General features: G+C 44.3%; 1 protein-coding gene across 2 annotated transcripts in view; it reads left to right on the top strand.

The window, feature by feature from the left end:
• EPB41L4A (erythrocyte membrane protein band 4.1 like 4A) overlaps positions 1-26,515 on the top strand; it is a 411,842-nt gene that overhangs the window by 101,352 nt on the left and 283,975 nt on the right. The window contains exon 2 of one of the 2 annotated variants that reach the window (XM_073624610.1): positions 17,597-17,701. The exons of the other annotated variant lie outside the window; for it this stretch is intronic. Coding sequence (XP_073480711.1) covers positions 17,597-17,701 — 105 coding nt within the window. The remainder of the gene's footprint in view (positions 1-17,596; positions 17,702-26,515) is intronic. 2 annotated transcript variants of the gene reach the window in all.

Here is a 26,515-nt window from a genome sequence, read left to right as displayed (position 1 = left end):
TGCCCACATATTAGGATACAGTACAGCAAGGAGCCCGCATGTAAGGGTGGCTCCAGGGCACCCTACAAGGAGACGGAACCACCATGTAGACCTGTGTTTCTCAATCAGGGGGCCTTCTAGGCTCCGCTGGGATGTCATGAGCACAGAACCCAGTCTGCCCTGGATCAGGCTCATGAGTTGCCATGGTGCAGGTTGGCTGACTACAAGACTGCCCCCCCATCCAGGAGAGGATGGAAGTTCTCCTCCCTCCCTCTGTGGTGCTGCTGGAACGTAACGGTAGGGCACTGATGTGAAAAAGAGACTGTGTGATTGGGGGGCTCTTTGGTGGGGGCCTGTGTGAACGTAAGGCTCCATGATGGAGGAATGTGTGATTTGGAGGACTCTAATGTTATAGGGAAGTTCTAATATTTAGGGGGAACTCTGACATGAAGGGAGGATTCTGATGTAAAGTGGGGATTTGAAGGAGGATCTCTAGCGTGATGGGGAATCCTCCCAATTTTAGACTGCCTTCAGATTTTGTATACCGGGAGTAGACAGTAATGGAGGAGAAAAATGTTATAAGGCTGACTATAAAGAAATGCAACGATGGAACTATGTATGCTGCTATGTGTGGTTTTTCATACCAAGGATTTAAAAGCACTTTAATGGCAATCCCAGCAAATACTTTGGGTGCTGTGAATAATGTGCACTGCGTGAATGTCAGACACTGTAAATTACTAATCAAAATCTGTGAAAATGTCTCCGCCATACTCCTTTTTATATATGTAAGCCTGAATTTTTATTTAAGTACATATTCTATTATATTTCCTTTTGGACCATTTGGGGTTTCACTTGAGACCTTCTATATTTATCAAGTTGACTGCCACTGATCTAGAGTGTTCAGAGTCACTCTTCACCAGACTTCTTGAAAAAATATCTTTCTGCCTTCATCTTACAATGGCCTAATTATTTGCCGCCATACCGAATAATGTTGTTCGCTTTAGTGGCTTGTTGATTTGTATAGCATGTATGAGCCTTGATATAGATGTACTCTTTGTTACTATAGCCGAAAGTAGGCTTTCTACATATACCACTAATATTGAAACATTATTTATACTTTAGCTCTGTGAAGCAGCCTTTGTTCTGCTCTGAAAGCCTTGCTGATGGATATCTAGGATGAATGTATTCTGCTATAAAGTTTCATAGTACTTCAGCCCTGGAATCACTAAGTACATGCTGATTACATATTACAGATTCACGTGCACTTCAAGAGCTTTGTGCTTGAAATGCCATCTATTTCACAGCTGAATAATATGCCATTTCCAGACTGAATTACAGTAAATATAGCTGTCCAGAGTTAAACAATTTTCATAAAGAACAATTTTCATAAAGAACATTAAGCTGACAAGGGTCAGCATCATGTGAGTGGCCCACTCTTTCTAACATACTGGCCATAGACCAAGCAGGTCAGACTGTGAAAAGTCCTATGTTCTTCAAGTTTCATCTGGCAAATTTGATAAATCCAATGGCAAATTGCTGCTATGGCATCTCTGGTGGCTGCTATGGGGTGCAGGAACAGAGGGATGTATACTACAAGAGGAAATGAGTATTGTGGGGAAGTGGTGTCTAACAATTATACCATTGGAGAGTATCATCCCAATAGAGTCATTTGAAGAAATTGTATGTGTTGTAGGACTTTAAATATACCTCTAATGATCATAACCACAACTAATGCAAAAAAAACTCCTTAAAAGTATTACAACTTTATTTGCATGTTTAAAAACATATCACACAAAAGTACACACTTTCTAATTAGACGCCAATTCTACCACTGCAGGTAGTGAAAAAACCTAATATATAATACTCAAAGACCATATATTGTAGGTCGACGCGTTTCTCGGGATGACTCGCTTCCTCAGGACCTGGATCTCACGTAGACAGAGTAATAACTTAAATTATATTGTACCCAATTCTCTTGAATTTGGCCATGGGGCATGCACCACAGATTGCGTAAAGGAGGTATATTGATCTTGACAAGCCTCACCGGCCCCTGGGAGAACCACCATGGGAGATAAAGATGTCTGGAAAAAGAGATGCATCACGGAAAACATGAAATTCAAAGATCAAAGCCCACAAAAGTTTTATCCAAAGGCCAGGGGAATAAGTATCAGTGGTATAAAAACATCAAATATGCCTTGTGTGGTGTGATGCCATTTTCTGTACACCATGCTGTCTATCTCCACTGAAGTGATGTCTTTTACTTCCTCTTTTGGTGAAATTGTACCACTGACCACTGTCGCCAGTACACGTGCCCCTTTTATAAGATTTTCCTTTCATATTCTGGTGACATCAGACATCAGGAACAATGAGATTAATGCTATTAACAGGGAAAAACATAGCAGAGGTTCAAACCCAGGGGTCTCAAACTCAAATTACCTGAGGGCCACAGGACAAATTTTCACATCCAATGGGGGCTGCATGTAAACTGTCCTTTCCCCCAGCACTGGTGTCAGCGGATGCACTATTAACCCCTAGCACTGGTGTCAGCGAACGCACTATTAACCCCCAGCACTGGTGTCAGCGGACACACTATTAACCCCCAGCACTGGTGTCAGCGGACACAATATTTTTTTTTTAATTCTTTATTTTATTTTTTAAAAAGGTAATCATATGAAAACACAGATACATTCCGGAAGAAACGTATATACACAACAATAGTCTCTCCCATGGCACTCAAAAGTATAGTAATTTTATACATAAGACAAAAATTACGCTAACCATGGGGTACCATCAGATTGTAGAAGAATAGGGAGGTTCTGTATGACACATGACCACTCTTTGAACGGCAAACACTGTATTTTATATAGAAAGGAAGGTAGCGTGGATCACTTTGATCCCGGGGTCAAGCGACCCAAAAAAAGAGAACAAGAGAAAGAAAAAAAGGAAAAAGAAGAGAGAAAAAATAAATAAATAAAAGGAGGTGGGGAGGGGTGGGAAAAGAGGAAAAAGGGGGGAGGGGTGGGGAGGAGGTACACATATCTCTGTCCATTCTCGTCACCCTCGTCGGGGGAACATGCAAGATCGACGCGTCGTTGGGGGGTTAGACCATAAGCTCATTGTATTCCTCAGAGTATACAAATTCGTGCCACCAAAACCATTTTTTTGAAAATTGCTCACTAAGGCCCTTCTCTCTGGCCACCAAGTCTTCCATTGCCCTTATCTCTGACACCTTTCTCAATCACATGGCCACCGAGGGGGGCTGCGCCCGCTTCCAAAGCAACGGGATGCAACTCTTCGCCGCCGTGATCAGGGGAGGGACAGTTGATTTCTTATAGACTTTGGTGGGAATCTCGTGGTGATGAAGAAGAAAGAATGCAGGGGTCTCAGGTATCTCTCGGTCTGTGAATTTTTGCACTATGCGACGTACTTCCATCCAGAAAGGATGGAGGGTTCGACAGGACCAGAAGACAAAGAGCAGTGAGCCAGTCTCCTCTCTACATCTCCAACACAGGCTTGTACTCTGGGGGAACATCTGATGTATTTTTTCCGGGGTGTAGTACCACCGGGCTAGTAGCTTGTATCCCGCCTCTTGATGTCTGGCGCAGATTGATATCTTATGAGCAAAAAGAAAGAGCCGATCTATTTGTTTCTCTGTAAATTTCACCCCTAGGTCCCATTCCCACTTGGATATGTAAGGAGGTCTGGAGTCCTGGGGTTGTGCAAGTAGTAGTTGGTAAGTCAGGGAAATAGCATGTCTCAGTGGAGTTTGTCCCAAGCACATCAGTTCAAAGGGGGTTAATTGCCTCTCAAACCACTCAGGCGGGGGCAGGGAGCCAATAAAATTAGTAAGTTGAATCTTTTGCCAAAACGATAAACCCACCAGGGCTGGATCCTCTCTGATTTGTTGCCTGTTCTTCCACTGGCCATTGGTAAGAAAATGTCTTGCTTGAGATCGCTCAACCTCCAACAGCTTCAAGAATCTGGGATCTTCAAGACCTGGAGCAAAAGCTGGGTTTCCAATAATGGGAGTGAGTGGGGACGGAAGCGGTGTGACTAAAAAATGGCGGAAAACTTTGCGGACCGTTTGCCACGTTTCCCCCACCGTCGGGTGGTTAATTATTCGGTTAGGCATGGGCTTATGACACCAAGGCAACGATTCCAGTCTGGTTTCTGCTAAGGCAAATTCTATTTGCACCCACTGCTTCAAGGCACTATGCCGACACCAGTCTAGTACCCTCGTCAGATGGCATGCCATTAGGTAGAGATTAGCGTCCGGTAGGGCAATACCCCCTCTTAGCTTAGGTAGTCGAAGGGTGGTCTGGGCCAAGTGTGGTGGTTTTTGAGCCCAAACGAACCTGACAAAGGTTTTGTTGACCGCTTTAAGGAAGGACGCGGGAATAAGTATAGGGAGAGCCTGGAAGTGGTACAGTAACCGAGGCATAATGTTCATTTTTATTATGGCATAACGTCCAAACCAGGACTTTTTGCCAGGTCTGGAGATCCTTTTTTTTATAGCTGTTAAGAGGGGAGGGAAGTTGAGAGGGAAGATTCTGCTTGGAAAATAAATGCCCAAATATTTAATGCGGGATGAGGCCCATTTAAAAGGGAAATCTACTCTAATCAACCCAGCTAAGGATGGTGGTAGAGCGATCTCTAGAGCCTCGGATTTCTGGTAATTAATGCGGAAAAAAGACAGTTTTTCGTGCGTCTTCAGTTCTGCAAGCAGATTTGGGATGGATGTCAATGGGCTGGTCAGGATAAATATCAGAGGCGATAGGGGACACCCCTGTCTTGTCCCATTTGTTATCAGAAATGGTGAATAAAGGTGGCCGTTCACCTTGACCTGTGCCAAAGGGCAGGAGTAAATTGCTTGCACCCAGTTCATCATGCGCTCTCTAAGACCCACACTCCGGAGGGTTTCAAAGAGAAAGGGCCAGCTTACCCTGTCGAACGCTTTCTCAGCGTCCGTTGACAGGAGCACCATTGGGGTTTTCAGTTTCTGTGCCGCATATATTAGGTTGATTGCTTTAGTTGTGTTATCACGTGCCTCCCTCGAGGGAACAAATCCCACTTGGTCGGAGTGAATCAATTGAGGGATCAGACTCTATCAGCCGCATGGAGAGAATTTTTGTGAACATTTTCAGATCAATGTTTAGTAATGAGATCGGCCTGTAGCTTTGGCATAGTAGGGGGTCTTTGCCCTCCTTCGGAATTACCATGATGTGTGCGCGTAGTGTGTCTCTGGGAAGGGCAAAGCCCTCACCTGCAGCGTTGTATGCTGAGATGAAATGTGGGATCAAAAGTCCCCCAAAGGTCCTGTAGTATAGCAGGGAATACCCATCTGGACCCGGGGCTTTACCCAGTTGCATGCTCACCATCGCTCGGGTTACTTCGTCTGCCGAGATGGGTTTCTCCAATTCGGTTAAATCCTCGTCTGATAGTTGGGGCAGACCAGATCTTTGAAGGTAATCTTGTATATTACCCTGTTCCACGGGCCTCGCCTTTTCTGAGCATGAACGTGACAGGTTGTATAAAGAGTTGTAATACTTTTGAAACTGTTCTGCTATGGCTTCTTGTTTTATGGACCTTATTGTGAGTTTCAGTATATATTTCGGGGATAAACATTCGTGCTCGCTGGGCTCTAAGAGCTCGTTCCAGCAGTTTACTGCTTTTGTTACTGTGCATATAGAACGTTTTCCTGCATTTGGCTATCACCTCTTTTGCCCTATGTAGAGCCAGGGTACGTAATTGATTCCTCAAGGCTGTTAAATCAGCCAGTGCTTGTTCAGCAAACGATTGTTTGTGGGTGGCCTCCAAGGACCGGATTTTACTTAGGAGTTCAAAGATCTGTTGCTCCCTGGCCTTCTTGTTGCAGGACACTATTTTTATTAAGAGACTCCTGATGTAGCTTTTGTGGGCTTCCAACACCATTGTTGGCGCTGTTTCTGAGTTTGTGTTTTCGGCAAAAAACTAGATCAGTTCCTTGGACACCGCTTCGATTACCTCAGGCATTTGGATCAATGAGTCATTGATCTTCCATGTCCACTGCTTGGTTGTGGATATCAGGAAGTTTATATCAACCATAACCGGGGCATGGCCTGAAAATGTAATGGACCCGATCGATGCTGACGTAACCCAAGACAGGAGGGATTAGGGCATCATAATTAGGTAAATTTGGGTGTATGAGGCGTGGGGGTTTGTGTAGAATGTGTAATCTCTTTGGTTTGGATGAAGAATCCGCCATATGTCTACTAGATGGAAAGCAAAAAGCCTTTCTTTAGGCGTTTCAGCGCCGCATAGGAGAGCTGAGAGGTTTTCTTGGATGAGTCTAAAGTAGGGTCCATAATGAAATTCATGTCACCTCCCAGTATTACTGCCCCTTCAGCAAACTCTCCCAGCTTGGTCAAGACTGGTTCTTGAAAGGTGATCTGGTTTGTGTTTGGGAGATAAAGATTCACTAGTGTGACCATAGAGCCCCCCAGTGTCCCCTTCACAAACAGTGTCCTACCCTCCGTGTCGCTCCACTTATCTTTCTCCTGCCACGCAGTTGTACTGCGGATCAGAATGCTCACCCCTCTGGACTGGTCTGGAGTCAGACGCGCACCCGTGGTAAGCCATTGGAAAGAGACGATTCTTGAGACCTGGTATTCTGTCAGCACGAAAATGCGTCTCCTGCAGAAAACAAATGTGAACCCCTGTACGTTGCAGGTTAGACATAACAATAGTGCGCTTCTCTGGGGTGTTCAGTCCCTTTACATTAATAGAGAGCAAGCGAACTGGTTCCTGACCACTTCTGGTCATGACGAGAACTGGCGAAGGGGGAAAAAAAAAAAGGGAGGGAAGGGAAAGAGAAAGGGGGGGGGGGGGGGGAGGCGTAAAGGAAAATGTGAGAGAAGTTTAGGAGAACAGATACAAAGACAGCTAATACGCCAACGCGTATGTGAGACCTAGTCTCCAAACACCCTAGTGACCCCAAATGTGAAGTCACCAACTGGGTGTAACCCTATGTGGGGAAAGTGGTTGTGTACAGCATGGTATAGAGGCTCCCTATCCCCCACCAGTCTTTTAGATAAAACCATGGTATTAAATGGCTGATATGTCCGGCCAAGTCTATGTAATGGCCCATACTCTTTGAGCCAGCTGATGGCACAGCCCTAGCTGGATGCTCAACATTTCAGACCCTTAAGTCAACACAAAAACACAAACAAAATAAACTTGTATATATGGGGAAATCCCTCCACCTCACTTCGTGGGAAGAGGGATTTGCCAACAGAGTGGTGGATGTCACCCTACTGCATGAAGTCCCCGGGATAAACTGCACTGCCACATCAGCCGCTTGTTAACTAAACCCCTGACCCACGTCCCCCCCCCCACCCGCAGCCCAAGCCCCCCCGGATTCCCCAACCTCCAAGGAGGGGGTGGGGAAGGGGAGGGAAGAACGGGGAGGGGAGAAGGGAAAAGGGAAGGAGGGGGGAGGCGAGGAGAGGGGGAAAAAAAAAAAAGGGGGGGAGATAGGGAGGAGGGGGGCCAGGGATGAAGGGGTCAGGGGGGAGGAGGGACGAAAGAGGGAAGAAGAAGAAGGAAAAGGGGGGTGAGAGAAGTGCAAGGGAGGGGGAGGGCCCACTACCAGTGGATCTGCCTGTATTCCATCCCCCGATGCAGGCAGAGCAGCACCTCCAGTGTTTCAGTACGGTTATCAAGGTTAACCTCATCTGGATGCCACACCAGCCCGCCCCAAAGGGGGCAGTAAGCTCCAGACATTTAGTCCCCCTCATTTAAACAACAGACAACATCCCCCCCACCCTCCTGAAATCAAAGCAATAGGTCAGAGATAACACGACGGTTCCCCAGACGACGCCATTTGTGGTGAAACGTACGTCGGGAGGTTGACGCTCTGACGTCATCGCCATTTTAGTGTGGACGGGTGCTCGCTATGCCAGCCGGCTGTTTGCTGTATTTTAATCCACTTATGTGAGTTTTCTACCTTCTTTTATTAAACCGTCTTGCCAGTATTACACTATGGCCAGTTTCTTTTTATCTATATGCCTGTGAGACAAGAGTTTGGGGTCCTTGCCATATCCTCCTAGCCATGCTGTATGCAGTCTAAGTACACCAGCTGGATTTCTCATACCAGGACGAAATACAGGCTGTTTTTGCTTGCCTTGCGGCCTGTGAGACGGAAGTCTGGGGTCCTTGCTATATCCTCCTAGCAATGCTGTATGCAGTCAAAGTACACCAGCTGGATTTCCCATACCAGGACGGAATATAGGCTGTTTTTTGCTTGCCTTGTGGTAAGCGCAATATTTGTGTGGTGGCAGATCACTGAGTGTGGTGTCTCTCTCATCTTTACCACCGAGTTTGGTTGTGTCTACTCAAGGGTTTCTTTCTTGGACTGATTTTGGTTAACCATTTCATATAAGGATTCCCACCTACTATATATGGACATTACTTTTTGATTTATAGATATATGTATGGACTTATGCATATTTCTTTGATTACTGCAATGTTCTACATACACACATGTAATTTCTAACAGAAGTTTTCAAGATTACTTCACATGTCTCACTAATATTTAGTGCGGTTATTTCTTTTCTCTGTTTGGTATTTTGGTGCACATCTCACTGTTTAACTGCTGCTTTCTGGGGGGGTATATTATCTAGTGTTAGCGCAGTATATTTTTTTGTTTTTCTATTAGCAGAGGCCTGTGCAAAAGAGCGTGTATGCCTCTGACTCCTGGCCGCCCCCCCCAGCAAGATGCCAACCCCCCCCCCCCCAAAAGCAAGAGGTCCCAGTGCGGACAGTTCCAATATCGTTATTCAAACGGTATCCTCGTTACCGCCCCGGGCTCAACAGTCTGAGTGGGTGTCAGAAGTTAGAATCCCTGTGCAGACCATCCTGCTGAGTGGGGCGAGATAATACCACATTCCTGGAATAGGGGAGAGGCGCACACCAGAGGGGGGGATCAATGCAGTCTATCACTTCCAAAGGGGGAAGGGGGGCCGGGGGGTGCATCAGCAGTCCCGATCGTCATGGGGGCCAGTCCACGGGGGCAGCGGGCATAACTTGCAGGCAAGGCGGGGAGGGGGAGGAAAGGAGGAGGGGGGTAAGCCAATCAGTCAAGCAGCAGACATATCAAGTCCCGGGTGCACTCACTTGTGGGCATCCGCTGGTGTTACGGCTCAGGTTCCTGGGCTCTAATCGGTGTGTGATCTCTCCGTCTGCGCCTTGATGAGCGGCGGGGCTGTGTCGGAGGAGGCGCCCGTGGCCTCGTACGTGAATCCCTGCCATACAGATAACACAGCCAGTCCTGGAGGGGGATCTCCTTCATCCCCAGGAAACTAAACCGCTCCAGAAGATCCGAGTGGCATCTCAGGGTGTAGGAAGCGCCCACCTTACAAACCGTCAACTGTAGCGGGAACCCCCAACGGTATTGAAGCTGAGCGCTGCGCAGAGACTCCAACAGGGGTTTAAGCATGGTTCTCCTCCGTAGGGTTGCCCGAGAGATATCCGGAAAGACAGAGATAGCCGCCCCGTCAAAGTCCACCTCCGTCAACTGGTCCTAGCTTAACATCTGTGCTCTCTCTAGGTGAGCAATACGAGTCTCCAGGGCACCCATATTTGCCTCCCCGCTGGACAGTCGCACCTCGATACCCTTCACTTCCTCTCTCACTTGCTGGAAGTCCCGGCGGTGCTGCTCCTCCACCCGCGACACCATGGCTGCTAAGTCCGCTTTGGTGGGGAGGGCCCTCAGTAGCGCCCTGGTGTCGTCTTCATCCCTGGATATGAGAGTAGACATCCCCTGGCTGCCCGAAGTGCCGGACTGAGAGTCTAACAGAAGCGGGATACCTGTTAGGGAGTTCTGCATTGGGCTTTGTGAGGCCTCCATGATGGGAGAGAGGGTTGATGAGGGCCCACTGTCGCCACGTGTTCCTCTGGAGTTCACTGCCGGAGCAGAGCGGGTAGGTCTCTGAAATATTGGTCAATCTGGTCCGCCTGAGCTGCTGTGGACGATCCTCTGCCCCTCTGTCTCTTACGATATCGCATGGCCAGCAGAAATGTTGTTGAAAAAGGGCATATCAGCAGGGTTAGACTGGTCGGGAGTCGGGAGCTCTGGCACAACACGTCCTTACTCCGCCATGTCCAAGCCACGCCCCAGGGGACGCAATATTAACCCCCAGCATTGGTGTCAGCGGACGCAATATTAACCCCCACCACTGGTGTCAGCGGACACACTATTAACCCCCAGCACTGGTGTCAGAGGACGCAATATTAACTCCCAGCATTGGTGTCAGCGGACGCAATATTAACCCCCGGCACTGATGTCAGCGGACACACTATTAACCCCCAGCACTGGTGTCAGCGAACGCACTATTAACCCCCAGCACTTGTATCAGTGGACACACTATTAACCCCCAGCACTGGTGTCAGCGGACGCAATATTAACCCCCAGCATTGGTGTCAGCGGACGCACTATTAACCCCCAGCATTTGTGTCAACGGACGCACTATTAACCCCTAGCACTGGTGTCAACAGACGCAATATTAAACCCCAGCATTACCCCCTACACTCCACAAATACCCGCCCCCTACACTCCACTTCACAAATATCTCCCCTTACACTCCACAAATAACAACCCCCCCCCACACACAGTCAACAAATACCCCCTCTTCACAAATTTCAACCCTAGTCACGCAACTAAGGACTTTGCTCAGCCTCTGTGTGATGGCTCATTTACCTCTCCTCCTGGCAGTCAGCTGGTAGCCTGATCTTCTGCCTCCCGTGTCTTCTCCTCCTGTCAGGTCCTGGCTTCATCACAGGCCTAGTGGCAGAGCACCCTCAGAATGCCACACTCTTCCACCCCGAGGTGGCAGCAGGACCCTGGATCCAGGGCCAGTGTTCTGTCGAGAAGTGCCCGCTTTTAAATAGTGCCGGGACGAACTGTGCATGCGCCGTACGTAATAGCACAACAGCTGATTTTACGATCAGCTGTTGTGTTTGCGAGACAGCGTGAGGCACAATTCAGTCGGCTATTGTGCGCTGACTGAATTGTACCTCGCGCTGCCGAGGAGTGTTCATGTAGTGAGGGGTGGAATTTAACATGAAGGGCGCGGATGTTTTCAATGATAGCTAGTGTTGAAAAGATGGGGGCAGAATTTTTAAAAATGCCGAAACAAATCTGCTAAACAAATCTTTATCTGCTATTCTTCCTGAAGGGCCTATTTAGCTAGCTAAACATTTAAAAATTCTGCCCCCATCTTTGCAGCTGTGGCCATCCTTGAAAATATCCACCCCATTCATGTTAAATTCCGCACCTCACCTACATGAATGTGCCTCGGCACAATCTGTCTGCAAAATGTCTTCAGTCGGCTATTGTGCGCAGTCGCCGTCTCGCCGACACAACAGCTGATCGTAAAATCAGCTGTTGTGGTATTACGCACGGTGCATGCGCAGTTCGTCCGGGTGTTCTGTCGAGAAATGCCACCATCGAATAATGCCTGGGCTGAAGGGTGCATGCGTTGTACGTAACATCACAACAGCTGATTTTACCATCAGCTGTTGTGACGGCTCGACGGCTCAGGTGCACAATAGCCAACAGAATTTTTTTTTTCTGTCAGATTGTGCCCCGCGCTCCCATGGCGAGTTCATGTCCATGATGGGCGGACTTATGGGCACTTGGGGGCGGAATTAGATGGCCAATGGTGCAAAAAAATAAAACTTTGTGATAATCCGCCCCAAAGTACCCGTAAATCCACCCACAAGAAATGTAAAAATCCGCCCATCAGAAAGTTTTATTTTTTTGCAGCACTAGACATGTAATTCCGCCACCAAGTGCTCATAAATCCGCCCACAATGTGTAGAAATACACCCATCATTTACATGAACTCGCCATGGGAGCGCGGGGCACAATCTGAAAAAAAAAAATTCTGTCGGCTATTGTGCGCCTACGCCATCATAACAGCTGATGGGAAAATCAGCTGTTGTGATCTCACCTACGACGCATGTGTTTCGCATGCGCCCTTCAGCCCGGGCACTATTCGATGGGGGCATTTCTCGACAGAACAGGTGGGTGGGGCAATGGGCGGATCCTCCCTCCGCTCTGCTCTCCTGTGTTGTGTGCTGGGTTGCAGCAGCATGCCGGGGAGAGGAGACAGAGATAAAAAGCTCCCAGGCCGGTACTGGGCCGGTACTTTGAGACCCCTGTTCTAACCCCTTCACCCAAAACCAGTAAAATGTTTTAGCAGGAGTTTTTTTTTTTTTTTACAGCTTTATAATGCTCATTATAGAATCCTTGTAACGTTAGGGTCCTTTCACACTGGGGCGGTTTGCAGGCGCTATTGCGCTAATAATAGCACCTGCAAACCGACCCAAAAGTGCCGCTGCTTTAATTCCAGTGTGAAAGCCCCGAGGGCTTTCACACTGGAGCGGTGCGCTAGCAGGACGGGAAAAAAAGTCCTGCTAGCAGCATCTTCGGAGCGGTGAAGGAGCGGAGTGCTCCTGCCCGTTGAAAGCAGAGGCGCTTTGCGGTTTTAACCCTTTCTCGGCCGCTAGCAGGGGGGTAAAACCGCCCCCGCTAGCGCCCGAATACCGACGGTAAAGCTCCGCTTACAATAGCGCCGACAACGCCCCCGCCCCAGTGTGAAAGGGCCTTTAGTAATACCTGAACTGAGCAGGTGTTTGCTAAGTGCTGAACGATGAGTAAATTGTTTAGTGAATAGATAAAGTGATGCGCTCGTAATATCTATAGGATATCCTACTATTCAATGTGCTGACAGGTCACATTCTACTTGTGGATACTTTGTTACAAACTATACAAAAACTTGAACAGTGATTAGCATAATATAAATAGATAAATATAAATACAATGTGTTGAAAAGTCTGCTGTGAAAGTCTAATTGGAGACCTCCCGGAATACAAATCCAAAAGTTAGTTCACCATTTGTTCTTGTGAAATAAACAAAAATATGTGGAAAAAGGTGGTGAAAAAATAGAGTGAAAAAATATATTGAAACAGATATATTCAATAAATATGTAGTTGGTAACAATTATAAAAGGATTACAATTGTGTGGATTTCCAAACACATTACTTGAAAAGGTGATTCCTTTGCAGGTTAGAAGATACCTCTTATCTGTGTTTAAACAAGGCTTACTGAGTCTGGATTAATCAGCAGAGGATAGGCTTCCATCCACCTAGGATCATCTAATCTCCACTTCTCCTGTTCATATGCTTTCCCCCACATGAAATACAAAAGTGGGGACAAGACCATTGCGCACATAACTTCTACTAAATAAAGTTAACAAAGAGCCCAATAGATCCACTCACATGATGTAAAAGATCTAGATCGCATTTCACTGATGTATGGTCAGTAGAAATCACTGCCTTCGTGTTCCTCCGTGCTGCTGCTATTCAGGATCACTGCAGGCTTCACACTGACAAGAGCTGACAGGCTACTTCTCCCTCACGCGTATCATCACTAGACACGTGACTTTTTCAAAGGTCCTTTTTTTGTCTTTCTTTTTTTCACCTGGTGATCCTGCCAGGACTTCCTGTCCTAGAATGATAGTGCTCATTGACAGCACTGTATCTATGGAAGAGCAGTGTTGTTACCTTAGGCCACTCTACTAAATGGGACTACAAACTATTCCTCCCTGTTCTCATCTCCATTATTTAGGGGCAAAGCTCTTTGTAGTTCACAGAAGATAGCTGGGAAAACTGATAACATTGTTTGAGATTTCAGTTGATTACACAGGAGGTTAGAAGGGCACTGGAATTCTGACAAATTCCAACAAGTATTTTGCTGTACATGCAGAATATTTACTATACTTGCCTGAAAAAAAGAAAACTAATTCAGCTATCAAATCTAATGACTGGTAAGCTGCAATGAATTACATTTTTTTGGGTTAAGATATCTGTATCGCTACCCCCATTGTAGCTGCTGGATAGGATGGATCCTCTGCCCAAACCTTCTCAAGAACCTGACACACCAAGTCGGGAGTACAAACATACAATATCACAGTAAATCACTGAAAGTAATACTTAGTACCCAATAGTAGTATATTAAAGAACACAAACACAGGCACCAAACCAGGTAGTAAAGGAAAATGTAATATATTGTCACCCAATATGGTTGATAACAAGGTAAGCATAAAATGGATTAGCAATGGTAATTACACGGTTTAGCATACAAAGTGATTAACAGTAAGGACTAGGCATACTATGACATTTGGCGTCTAGATCAGCATAAACCATAGACCACCTCAAGTACAACAGTGAGCATTAGTAGAGTTTAATCTCCCAAGTGCTGGAACTGTACTGCCAGAGCGCATTTATGGCCTTGATGGTAGTTCTAGCCCGACTGGGTATGCACTGTCCAAAAGAAAAGATGACATGGTCTTCTGCCGGCTATCGGGGGACCTCTAACAACATCGGTGCACTTAAAGACAGTCCCAGTTAACCTGCATGCAATATAGGTACAGTATAGGTGTGGTATAGTCTCAGCAGAGGTGCAAGGTAAATGTGGTACGGATGCGGTATAATGTGGTATACGGTTGGTATAGGTGGAGTCTAGGTATGGAAAAAGTGCAGTATAGAGTGCAGTATGGTATTGAGTACACTTGGTGTTCTGCTCTTAGTGGCCATCACTTTAAAAATAAAACCATAATGAGACATTGGTTATGCCCAGTACATAGTAAATTCCATAACAATTTATTTTGGTGATGAAAATAGGATAATTGTCATATTGCATCATACAAAACTTATTTTACAAAATGTTATATTAAAATGAAACCCCTTGACTGCACTTAGGAGAAAACACATTAATCATTTTGGCTTTGCACATCGACAGCGAATAGATTAAAGTGAATTTGTCACCTCAGAGTCAGCGAGACTTGTCACATGGAGCTAATTATTCTGCGGTTTGTTGTTTATACAGATTTGCAAGTTACATATTCAGAGTAGAGCATGGAGAAGTGAAGTCTTGGATCAGCACTTTAGATCCATTTACCGTATATAATTCTATCTGGTATCCTTCTGTCATTATTCCATGATAAAATCACACTTAGCTGATCTTACAGACCATCATTACTGTAACTGTGTGTCATGTTAAACAGGTGGCACAGAGTTTAGACAGCTACCTGACCATCAGATAACCTTACTGGGTAGGTGTGACTATACATGACCTGATTAGAGTGCCAACTGCCAAAATTGGGCAAGAATTGGGCCATGCAGGGCTTCCCTTGACATGGGGTGTTGTGGGTGTAACCTAAATTACATGTTTATTTGTAAAACAATTCTATTATTGTAGTATATATATAAAAAACAGTTTCAAATGTTAGAAATTGAAAGTGGTATTAAACTTATTTTTGTTTCTTAAATTGAATACTAATAATATAACTTGCTTGTATTTGATTTTTTTTCTCCTCCTTAAAGCCTTCTTTTTAAACTGTCCCCCAGCCACCCTGCTACATTACCATTCTATGTTTGCCCCCATGCCTACAGAACCTATGGTGTCCCGTAGGAATCTTCTCTACGTCTGTTTTCCTTCTGGGATTACAAATGTACATGCAGCCTTTTAGAGTGTGGCACAGACAGACAGCGCAAGAGGAATGAGACTTAAGCCTAGTACACGCGATGAGAATATCGGACGAATGATTGTTCCTTGTTTTTGCATGCTAGTCTCATATGGAAAACCAATAGGTTACAAAATTTACGAAAATTCTCATAAGACAGAATACAACTTTGGAAGTGATGTATTGTATTGTAATGTATTCTTTTGTTTCCGAGCATGCGTGGTCTTTGTCACTCGATTTTTTTTCGTACAAATACTGTACTAATTAGACGAAAATTTTTCGTTCTGTTATCTAGAAAATTTTTCGCGCTTGTCCCTTTGAATATTTTCTCGGGATGGGCTCTCGAAAGCTGTGTAATAAAGAATAGATTATCGGATAATTCCTCCGATTGCTTTTTTTTCTTCCGATATTCTCATCATGTGTATGGGTCATGACACTGAGGAACTTCACCCCTCTTCATGGTTAATTTTGCTTTTAACTCCCTATTAGCTTGTGCTTGTGGTTGAGCTCAAAAAGCATATTCACCTGCATAGCAAACCCAGCATTGTTCTGCTGTGATCTTCAATCAACTACCACATGTTGGGTCCTGAACTGCCATCTCTCTTTCTGATGTCATCGGGAGCCAGTTGTTGCTTCTAGGTTCCTATAACCAGCCTCTGCCAATTCTGCCCCTCCTCCACTCACTCTCTGTAAAATAAAACCTAATGGAAATACCTTTTTTTTTTTTTTTAGTTTTTCTTTGCTATGACGTGACCATACAGCTCCTTTCTGATCTCTCTCTGCCTCTGGCAATGTCTACAGCAGGGGACACCGGCCAGTGACATCACAGCTTTGTGTAATTTATCTCTGTTGTTGAGGAGCCAGAGCTTTATGGTCATGTGAGAGCATAGTAAACTGATTACTAAGGTATTTACATTTCAATTTATTAGAAATGTATGAAGGCATTTAAAAGTTGTTTTATAGTTTAGCCTTTTGTTTCACTTTATCTGTGGTCACAGCACACACTTTCATTTTATTACATCAGCATTGTAATAGCATCAAAAGCAATGAGTATTTATGATAATCCAATAGAAGCTTATTTCTTGCCTGTCTGCTGGTCTTTACTCTCTATAACTTCTTGGATTACCTTTCATGCTGCTTTGCAGCTTCTCCTTTGTTGTTTACTTTCAATTTGTAAGGACTACATATCCCATGGTACCTTGCTGCCTGCAAGCAGTGATTCCTGTACTGACTCCATCTCCTGAAACCCCTTCTCTCAGCACCTCTGTAGTCCAGAAGACAGGCTCTGTGAATTCTGTGACAGCAGTGCCTACTCACACGGCATAGTGAATAGGTGTCACAAAATTCAAGGAAATAAATGTGTGGGGATTCAGATTAATAGGAGTAGGCTAAAATGAGAGATTCCATGTGCACTATATTGTCAAAAGTATTGGGACGCTAGCCTTTACATGAACTTTAATGGCATCCCAGTCTTAGTCCATAGTGTATATCATTAGAAATTTTGACCAATAGTATGCTTTTAGTATAAGGGTGTAGTAGGTCTAATATGCTGGAATTATTTGAATACAAGCAACTCTAAAGAATCTGTTTGCTGTTGGCTTCTTTTCCTAAAGCGTTACCATGTTGAATTTTCATAATATATTTAAAGCTCCTAGTAGTATTTATTTTCATTTTAAGAATGTGGTCATGCCAGGCTCTTCACAGGCTCCATTCATAGAACCCTCATGCAGCAGTGCAGCAGCAGGTGTTTTTGTGCCTGAACATGTGAGTTTATAGAATGGGAAAGAGAACGCACTTAAACAGAGAGATGTCAATTGTCAGGCCCAACAGTGAAGCACAAAAGCAGCACCTTTGTTTGTGTTTCATGCCTATTGTAAAGTGAATACAAGCTAGGAGCACAAAGCCCATAGTTTCTTGCTGTGAGCAGGCCAAACGTAGCTCCGGGTCAATAAAACATCCCCTCTCTTCTCACAAAGCCCCAGTGAACGCATGAATGACACTGACAACCCAGAATATTTTCCTCAATAGATTCTGTAAATTCTTTCCCACAGAAGTCAACGAAAGGCTCAGTTGTCCTGGACTACGTATTCCGTCATCTAAACCTTGTGGAGATTGATTACTTTGGGCTCCGCTACTGTGACAGAAATCATCAGACGGTGAGTGACTTTGGACATTCTGCCTGTCCAACCATAACGCTTTTCTCTGTGATACCCATTGTCCATATGTATCTCAGTTCAATTAAGGCTTCAGGAATCTAAATATACATTTTACTAATAGCACCTTGTCATATGTACTGTTTCCTTTCAGAAATGTACTTGTATATTTCATTTAATAAACCGTATTTATCGGAATATAACACGCACAGGCGTATAACACGCACCTTCCCTCCCTGTAAGAGGGAAGTTTCAGGAAAAAAACGTAAATTTTAAATAAAGAACTTTGAAGCAAAATAAGGGTCAGTGCCCATCAATGCAGCCTCACCATTGCCCATCTGCAGCTTGATCAATGCCCATCTGCAGCTTCACAATTGCCCATCAATGCAGCTTGATCAATGCCCATCTGCAGCCTCACAATTGCCCATCAATGCAGCTTGATCAATGCCCATCTGCAGCCTCACCATTGCCATCAATGCAGCCTGATCAGTGCCCACCTGCAGCCTCACAATTGCCCATCAATGCAGCTTGATCAATGCCCATATGCAGCCTCACCATTGCCATGAATGCAGCCTGATCAGTGCCCATCTACAGCCTCACCTCAGATTACTGCTGCCTCGGAGGGGACAGGGAGGGGGGCGGGACAAAGGCTGTCAGATTACATACAGTGAAAATCTCCTGTTTACTCGGTGGCCTCTTTAATACAAAGTCCTGCCTCCTGGACCGGCTTCTATGATAGACAGAACACTGGTCCAATGCTGGCCCAGAAGACGGGACTTCCTATTACAGAGGCCGCTGAGGAGATTCTCACGCACACACTATTTGCACCCGATTTTCAGGGTGAAAAAGTGCGTGTTATACGCCAATAAATACAGTATATATTGTGTTTCACGCATCTAAATACTAAAACATATATGTAGTTTTGCAATGGCTGAAAGCATTTATTTCTTATGCAGCCAGTTACACATCTCTTCTGAGAAAAAGGACATTCACCCTTGAATCTTGGAAGAAGTACCTGATATCTTGGTTGAGCAGGATAGCTTCCATGAAAATGACATTGCTTCCTTACTTGCTGTACCCTTTATATTTTGTCCCTGTCTATATGTCATTGCATATCCCAATGTCAATCTAGCAGGCGTTTCAGGTTTATTTGGCATGATTCTAGGTTAATAGTCTTTCAAAAGGTCCTATTTCATCCCAAGTCCGAGAGGGGACTGGCGATTCCACATATCATTTAGTACTATTAACCATCACAAATCGTCCCTCTAATTTCCCACTATACATTCTTCAATACACCATTATGGGTCAACATTAAAGCATATTTGGTAGTGCCCATGATTCCAGATATGGTTCTGTGGTTCACTCCTGGTCTATGGAATCATTTTACAAGTCCGGTGCTCAAACATTCATTGAAAATATGGGATTCTGTGAAATACCCATGGAGAATATTGTTGTGCCATATGCCCCTTGCAACCCTCACTAACAACCCCTCTTTCCCCCAGGATATGAAAAGCCATATAGATTCTTGTGGCTGACCAGAGCAGGCCTCTTTCGGGCATATGACTTTTTACCTTTTAATATCCTAAGCTTCTCTTTGCTACAGTCCTCGTACCACGCTCCCTCTGCAGTAATGTATTGATATCTTCAATTTCAAAACTACATGCAATCTGTTTCGAAACATACAAATTTGCCTCTAACATATATGCCTTCACGATCCTCTCTCCAAGGGTATAGTATCCTCAATCTATGGTTCCTTTCAGGACAGTGACTTTGTATGTCTTCCACCTTATGTTTTCCAATGCAAAAAGTATTTGGGTAGTTCACTTGGGTCCCACTAGTGGACACATTTGCACACTGATTGCTGAACTCATCATTTATTGAGGCCAACTGTAAATGATTGCTTAGATGATATACGGTACCCTATAGATTGGTTAATTTGTTTGGGGCATCTTGGACTGTTGTTTACAGAGTTGTGGAGCAGCTGGCACTTTAGTACACATATGCTGGGACTGCTCTACAATCAAACAGTTTTGTTTTTGACCAGGATGTTTTTTGTTTATACTGTTCCCCCAGCATCCCTACAAATCCCAATGAAGCTGAATGGAGTTTTAAACCACTTGACTGTATTCTCAACCAATTTAGTCTTTTAACCATCATTTTTGCACCTGCCAAGCAGGCCTTCACCAGAATATAGGTCTAGTATCCTGATGGTTACACGGAGTAAACAAAAAAATTTGTGGTACCTGCTTATTGAAAAGTTGGAGTCCCCTCTCCATGATCAAGTTAAAAAATTCAAACAGATCTGGACAATTTCACCTTATTTGGTGCCAATTTAAACTTAACTGGTGAGTTGTGACATCTGTGTAGACTAGTAAACTTCAGATTCTATGCTGTTAATCTGTATCTCTGACTGACTCCTTAGAAGACCCCAGATTCCATGCCCCTGATATTTATTTTTGATGTGGTTATTAACAAAGTCTGGACACAGTTTTTTTTTTATGGTTCTGGGTTCTGACCTGTTTGCTCAGGAAGTGAGACCCGTTTGCTAAGGGAATCCACCTGTCATTTTCTGCATTTAGATCAAACTTTATTCAAACGGGTCTTTACAATAAACTTGTAAATATATCTGTTTGTTTTATGTATTTATTACAGGTACTTATATAGTGCTGTCAATTTACTCAGCGCACACATCACATCAGTCCCTACCCTGAAGGAGCTTACAATCTAAAGTTCCTAAACAGTGGCAGCTAGTGGGTTCTTCTTTTGGGCGTTGGGCAGCAAACAAACAACCCCCACCCCCCCAGCGGCGCGTCACTGAGACACCCCCCATGCGTGGGCAGTCCGGCACTTACCCGCTCCTGTGGCGGGGCTGTGGTGTCCTCTCCTCCTTTCCTGGAGTGTGGGCAGCGGCGGCTCCCGTGTCCGCTCCTCAAGCTTCCTCCACTGTGTGTCTCCTCTTCTGCCAAAGCGCTAGGCATCCAATAGGATTGCCTGACACTTTGGCCAATCGGGAAACAGGTTTCAGGACCTGCCTCCTGATTGACGAGGAGGAACTTTAGTGTGAAAATAGCGAAAATTCATTTGCTATCGTCACACAACTGGGTGAGGTCAGAGTGCAATTCTCTGTGCTCCGAGGCCACCCTTTTTTGAAGCCTATTAGAGCCTCTAGCTTTAATCAGTTGCTCCAAAAAAACACCCACCCCACATTTGAATCCATGTTCCGTCGCCCTGATTGTAGATCAGGAGGCCGGACACATGGATAGGGGAGGGGGTGCCCGTGCGCCCTCTATGGATGGGCCGCCGCCACTGTTCCTTAATCACATATATACACAATCTAGGGCTAATTTTGACTATTTTGATCCAATTAACCTATTAACATGTCTTTTGAGTATGGGAGGAAAGCGGAGTACCTAGAGAAAACCCACGTAGGCACAGGAATTGTTAATGCTTGATTTTGAAGCCACTGGTGAGACCTTTGCCCTTGCAGTCACCTTGGTTTCCCATTTGAATGCTTGTGAGACACCAAAGACATGGGACATGCTTGCTCATTACTGAACAGACAGCAAGGGAAGACACAGGTCTTGTAAAGTGTATTTACCCTATGACTCCTGAGATAAACACCCAAGGGCATTAGTGCTGTGCTCCATCTTCTATGTACTGTACATATTTGTTGACACCACAGGGTTATAGACTGTACTGTATATTGCATTTTCTGTTCTGCTCTCTAAAGAAACAGTATAATAGCACCTCACAAGCTCTTTAGTAAAGCTAAAAAGTTTTATTGCAAGATTTTCTGCCTACAATGTTAGCATATTATGTCACCTAATGTGACAATCAAGTTGTTCTGATAATAAAGCCTAACATATATTTGTGTGTAGTATATTGTATATTGAATTTTCAAAATATAAAAATATAAAAAAATATAAAAAAATAAAAATGAAGTGGACTATGGGGTAGATACACGTAACCGTTTTTACCCTTTGAGAGATAGAGCAGGCCCTACTCATTATGATAGAGGGGACCACCCTACTTACGAACAAGGATATTACAGATCAGTAAAGGACCGGCCTACTAACACCCATGGCAGGAATCAGGAATCACACCCTTGGGGTTTTCCCAGACCCAATCAGGGAATAAAAAGGCCGGTAGAAAACAAAGAGGAACCAGAGGGGGGAGGAGAGCAAGATCCAAAAAAGATAAGAATGTAAGGGCTGATGGGATCTTCAATCTTAGCACCCAGGTTTTAACCCAATCAGAATTGGCGCTATTAAATAAAGGTTTGAAATTTGCACCCCCAAAAAAGCTAAACAAATTTCAAACATATATGGACGTCCACAAATATGTCCGAAGGATCAACATTAAAAGATATTTTGCCAATTGTTCAGAAGGAGCTAGGTTACCTGTCCAACAGGAGTATCAACATACTGGATTAGCCAATGCCTCCACTTTCAACCCTCCGGGTACTTTGGCACCTTCATTGAGGGTGTTCAGGGACGTGGTCCTTAGAGACCTGGATTCCCTTAAAGTGGCCAATCATAAGATGACTAGAACATTGAAGGAAGGATTGGACTCCCTTTGTAATAATAAGGGGATTGTAATCCGGCCCGCTGATAAAGGTGGGGGGATAGTAATTCTCGATAGGAGTGATTACTTACGGGAAATGTCCAACATCGTGGGAGATCAGGACACGTATACCCCCTTACCTGGATATCCGGTGATTAAATATAAGAGTGATCTCGAGAAATTGGTCACTAAGGGGTATCGAGAAGGGATACTCAATGATAAAGAAAAATCTTTTTTAGTCCCTAGGGCTCCAAGAGTTCCGATCCTGTATTGTTTGCCGAAAGTCCATAAAAGTTTGACTTGCCCCCCGGGACGACCTATAGTCAGTGGTATTGATTCGGTCACGTCCCGGGTGGGCAAGTACATAGACTTTTTTCTGCAACCCCTGGTACAACAAATGCCTTCCTACATAAAAGATACGAAGCATGTGATAAATTTGTTGTCCCAGTTGAAACCTAATAGTCGAACATGGTTGGTGACGGCTGATGTGACTTCATTATACACTATAATTCCACATCACTTAGGATTCGCAGCCGTAAAATATTTTTTGAACACCTTTTCCAAAATCCCATTAAGACAGCAGGATTACATCATGGAGTTATTGGATTTCGCGGCCAATCACAATTACTTTTGGTACAACCATTGTTACTATCGTCAGCAAAGAGGTGTTGCTATGGGCGCCAAGTACGCCCCAAGCTTGGCTAATCTCTTCATGGCCAAGTGGGAGGAGGACGTCATCTATAAGGACCGCTGTCCACACCTGGTCTTTTGGGCCAGGTATATAGATGACGTCCTCCTCTTTTGGGAGGGATCTATCCCTGAATTAGAAGTCTTTTTCTCTCAAGTTAACAACAATGAGAGGGGTATCAGATTCGTTCATGAAGCTAGTCAGGAAAAGATAAATTTTTTAGATTTAACCATCTATAAGGAAACAGACTCCTTTAAAACGATCACTTTTTTTAAACAGACAGACCGAAATGCGTTTATACCTCTCGACAGTTGCCATAAGGACAGCTGGCTTCAGTCGGTACCTAGGAGTCAGTTCGTCAGGATGAGACGCAACTGCTCAAATGTGGAGGACTATAGAGTCCAGGCAGAAATTCTAAAAAAGAGATTTTTGGAGAAAGGCTATGATAGAAATCTACTAGAGACCATCATAAAAGAAGTGGAAAGGCGTGATAGATCTGAACTTTTAGATATGGCCCCTACGAAAAAGAAAGAGAGTCCAGTTATCCCTTTTATCACAGCTTATTCAACCCAACATTATCAAATTAGGAAAATCATCAAAAAACATTGGCATCTGTTGGGTAATGATACATTGATTAATACTTTTTTGCCTAAGAGACCCCAGGTGATATTCAGAGGGGCCCCCTCATTGAGAAATATCATTGCCCCCAATGTAGTAGACCCCCCTGGTAAGAGATTGTCTTTTTTCCAAGGTCTCTCAGGTTATCACCAATGCCGCAGATGTCAAATCTGCACACTCAATCGGATTAAAACCGAAAAAACATTGTCGTTTGTTTCAACCAGTACCTCTAAAGAGCATAAAATAGAACCATTTATTACATGTAGCTCCACTGGGGTTGTATACCTGCTCCAATGCCCGTGTGGTCTCCAATACATAGACCGAACCAAACGGGCTATGCAGGTACGTTTAGGGGAACACATAACTAATATTAAAACGGGTTTTAAATTCCATTCTGTTTCCAAACACTATGATAGGGTCCACAACCCAGCCAATACAATTTTTCTAGCTATTGACAAATATAATGCCCATTGGAGAGGTGGATCCCTGGTTAGGGAACTATCCAAGATGGAGATGGCGTGGATCCATAGGGTACGGTGTTACACCCCTTATGGCCTTAACATAGATACAGATGTCAACTCGTTCATTGATAATAGCTAGAGTGAATATATGTAAACCAGTCCTGAGTCCCTAGCAGCATTTGGGGGGGGGATGTGGAAGGTACATACATGCTTCTAGTTTTTTTAGTCACATTTTTACATTACATGATCTTTTGGATTGACCTACAGGGTATCAATTAACATAGAGTATTCGGTAACATGAAGATTCACCTAGTTAATATATGGGCCATAGTGATTTGATACGCTTGTGCCTATTTGTGATTTATTATAACCTCTTAAATGGGCTTTCATTACATTTGGTGCTGAATACTGTAGGCTCTATGTAACCCGGCCAAACATTAATATGAAATTTTCCTTTTTACAAATATTTTTCTGGCTTTTTTTTCCTCCTTGTCTTTCTCTCCACAGTGGGAGGTTAGTGAAAGACAAATATAATTTATTTTAGTAGCATTTTTTGTTTTTTAAAATTTTAATTGATACATCTAAGTGACTCTATAGATGGGATATAAGGATTTAAGGCCATGCCATATATAGTTTGGCCACTAGATGCCACCACTTTGTTCTGTGTAGTATATTTACATATTATTAACAAATAATGAGTTTATATACAATCGATATGTACAGTCCTTTGTGCTGTAGATTGTGTATATATAAGTAACAGTATGGTACACTGTTTTAGTTAAGGGAGGACATCGATTAATACCGGGGTCTGTCCCTGTTAACACACTGGCGTCTGCCCCATTGCAATATGGCGGCATCCGCATCATCCACTGCTCGGACCTCAGGACTGGGCGGTCCCTTGTAATTAACTGGCATATAATTGGTGGTGATCAGCACGCTGCCCGTGCCCCTGGACGACGTCAGGTTTGACGAAACGACGTAGGGAGAGCGGCGTGCTGACGCCACCACAACACTTACACGGAGTCCCGGAAGCTACGGGCGTTTGCAGAGAGAGAGCCGGCCGGCTCGTATATCCATATTTGCCTGAAACATTTTGTATACATGTGAGTGCAATACTGTTTTTATTAATTAATAAAATATACGTTTTTACACTATGGGAGCCCCTTTTCTCTTTTATATGACTGGCCATTGGACAAGCTGTTTGTGGGTCATTTAAGACAAATAGGAGGATTTGATCTGACTTTGCATCCATCCCAATTTGAGACTGTGGCTGGGTTATAAGCCAAAAGGCGTATTTGATCTCCTGACCAGAGATCAAGGGAGCTGGTAAGAGGCAGTTGTTTTAAAGGTGAAGGACTGTCCTATCTCCAACACTATTTTCTACGGTGAATTTGAGTGTGATGTCACTTCTGCTGGGGATCAAGATCTGTGCCTTATGGTGATCTTCTGTCGGACAACAATCGACACTGTTTGAATGTTTTTGATGGACTCATTAATTTGATGTACATTTATTTCCTTACAACTTAAGTTCATTTAGCGCGGTTTCTTTTATTGTTTTAACATATTGAATTTTCAGCCTATCTGGTATTTTTCATTTTCTTAACTTTTGTGTCCGTTGTTATATTACTCAAATGGAAACTATGGTCAAATTTTTGCTCTAGTTAGTATTCATAGAATGTGTTTTAAAAACCTAAAAATGTCTCTATATTCACTCCCTTTAATCGCCCTGGGTTTAGACTAGAAGAGGAAAGATCAGCATTCTGGACCTATCATTATTTTGTAATTCTGTGATGATAGAAGAGGGAAGGAGAACACAGGGATGCCTATTCATTGTCCAATCAGCAGGCTGGGGTGAAGAGATAACTATGAAAGTAGAATGTCAGCAGTGATTTTTTCCTGTAGTTATATCCCATGGAACGTCACCGTTTGATAGCTGCTATGTGATACAAGGCCACAGCTGTGCTCTGGTGCTGGCTGCTGAACAGAGCTTGGTGGAGGTTGGGACTGTAAAATCACTTAGGCTAGCAAGAAAGCTTAGGCTCACTCTAGCTTGACTACTGGCTTTTTTAAAGTATTTAAAATAAACTTTATATGAGAATAAGCCAAAGTTTGAGCACATCTGCCTAACTTAGTCCCCCCACTAAGACCCCTTTCACATTGGGGCAGGTGGGCGTTGATGGTAAAATGCTGCTAGTCTTAGTGGCACGTTACCGTAATTTTTGCGGTGCTATTCGGCTGCTAGCGGGGCGCTTTTAACCCCCACTAGCAGACGAATAAAGGGTTAAATGCGCCCGTGTAGCGCCGCTGGCGAAACGCTTTGCAGGTGCTTCGGCAGTGGTGCCCATTCACTTCAGTGTACACACCGCTCCTTCACTGCTCCAAAGATGCTGCTTGCAGGACATTTTTTAACGCCCTGCCAGCGCAGCGCCTCATTGTGAAAGGACTCAGGCTTTCACACTGGGACTGCAGGGGAGGTGTTTTTCAGGT

The sequence above is a fragment of the Aquarana catesbeiana genome, linkage group LG01 (assembly GCF_042186555.1).
Source record: "Aquarana catesbeiana isolate 2022-GZ linkage group LG01, ASM4218655v1, whole genome shotgun sequence".
In the NCBI taxonomy this organism is placed as follows: Eukaryota; Metazoa; Chordata; class Amphibia; order Anura; family Ranidae; genus Aquarana; species Aquarana catesbeiana.
Note: the sequence above shows the minus strand (reverse complement) of the source record. Positions and strands in the feature narration are given on the sequence as shown.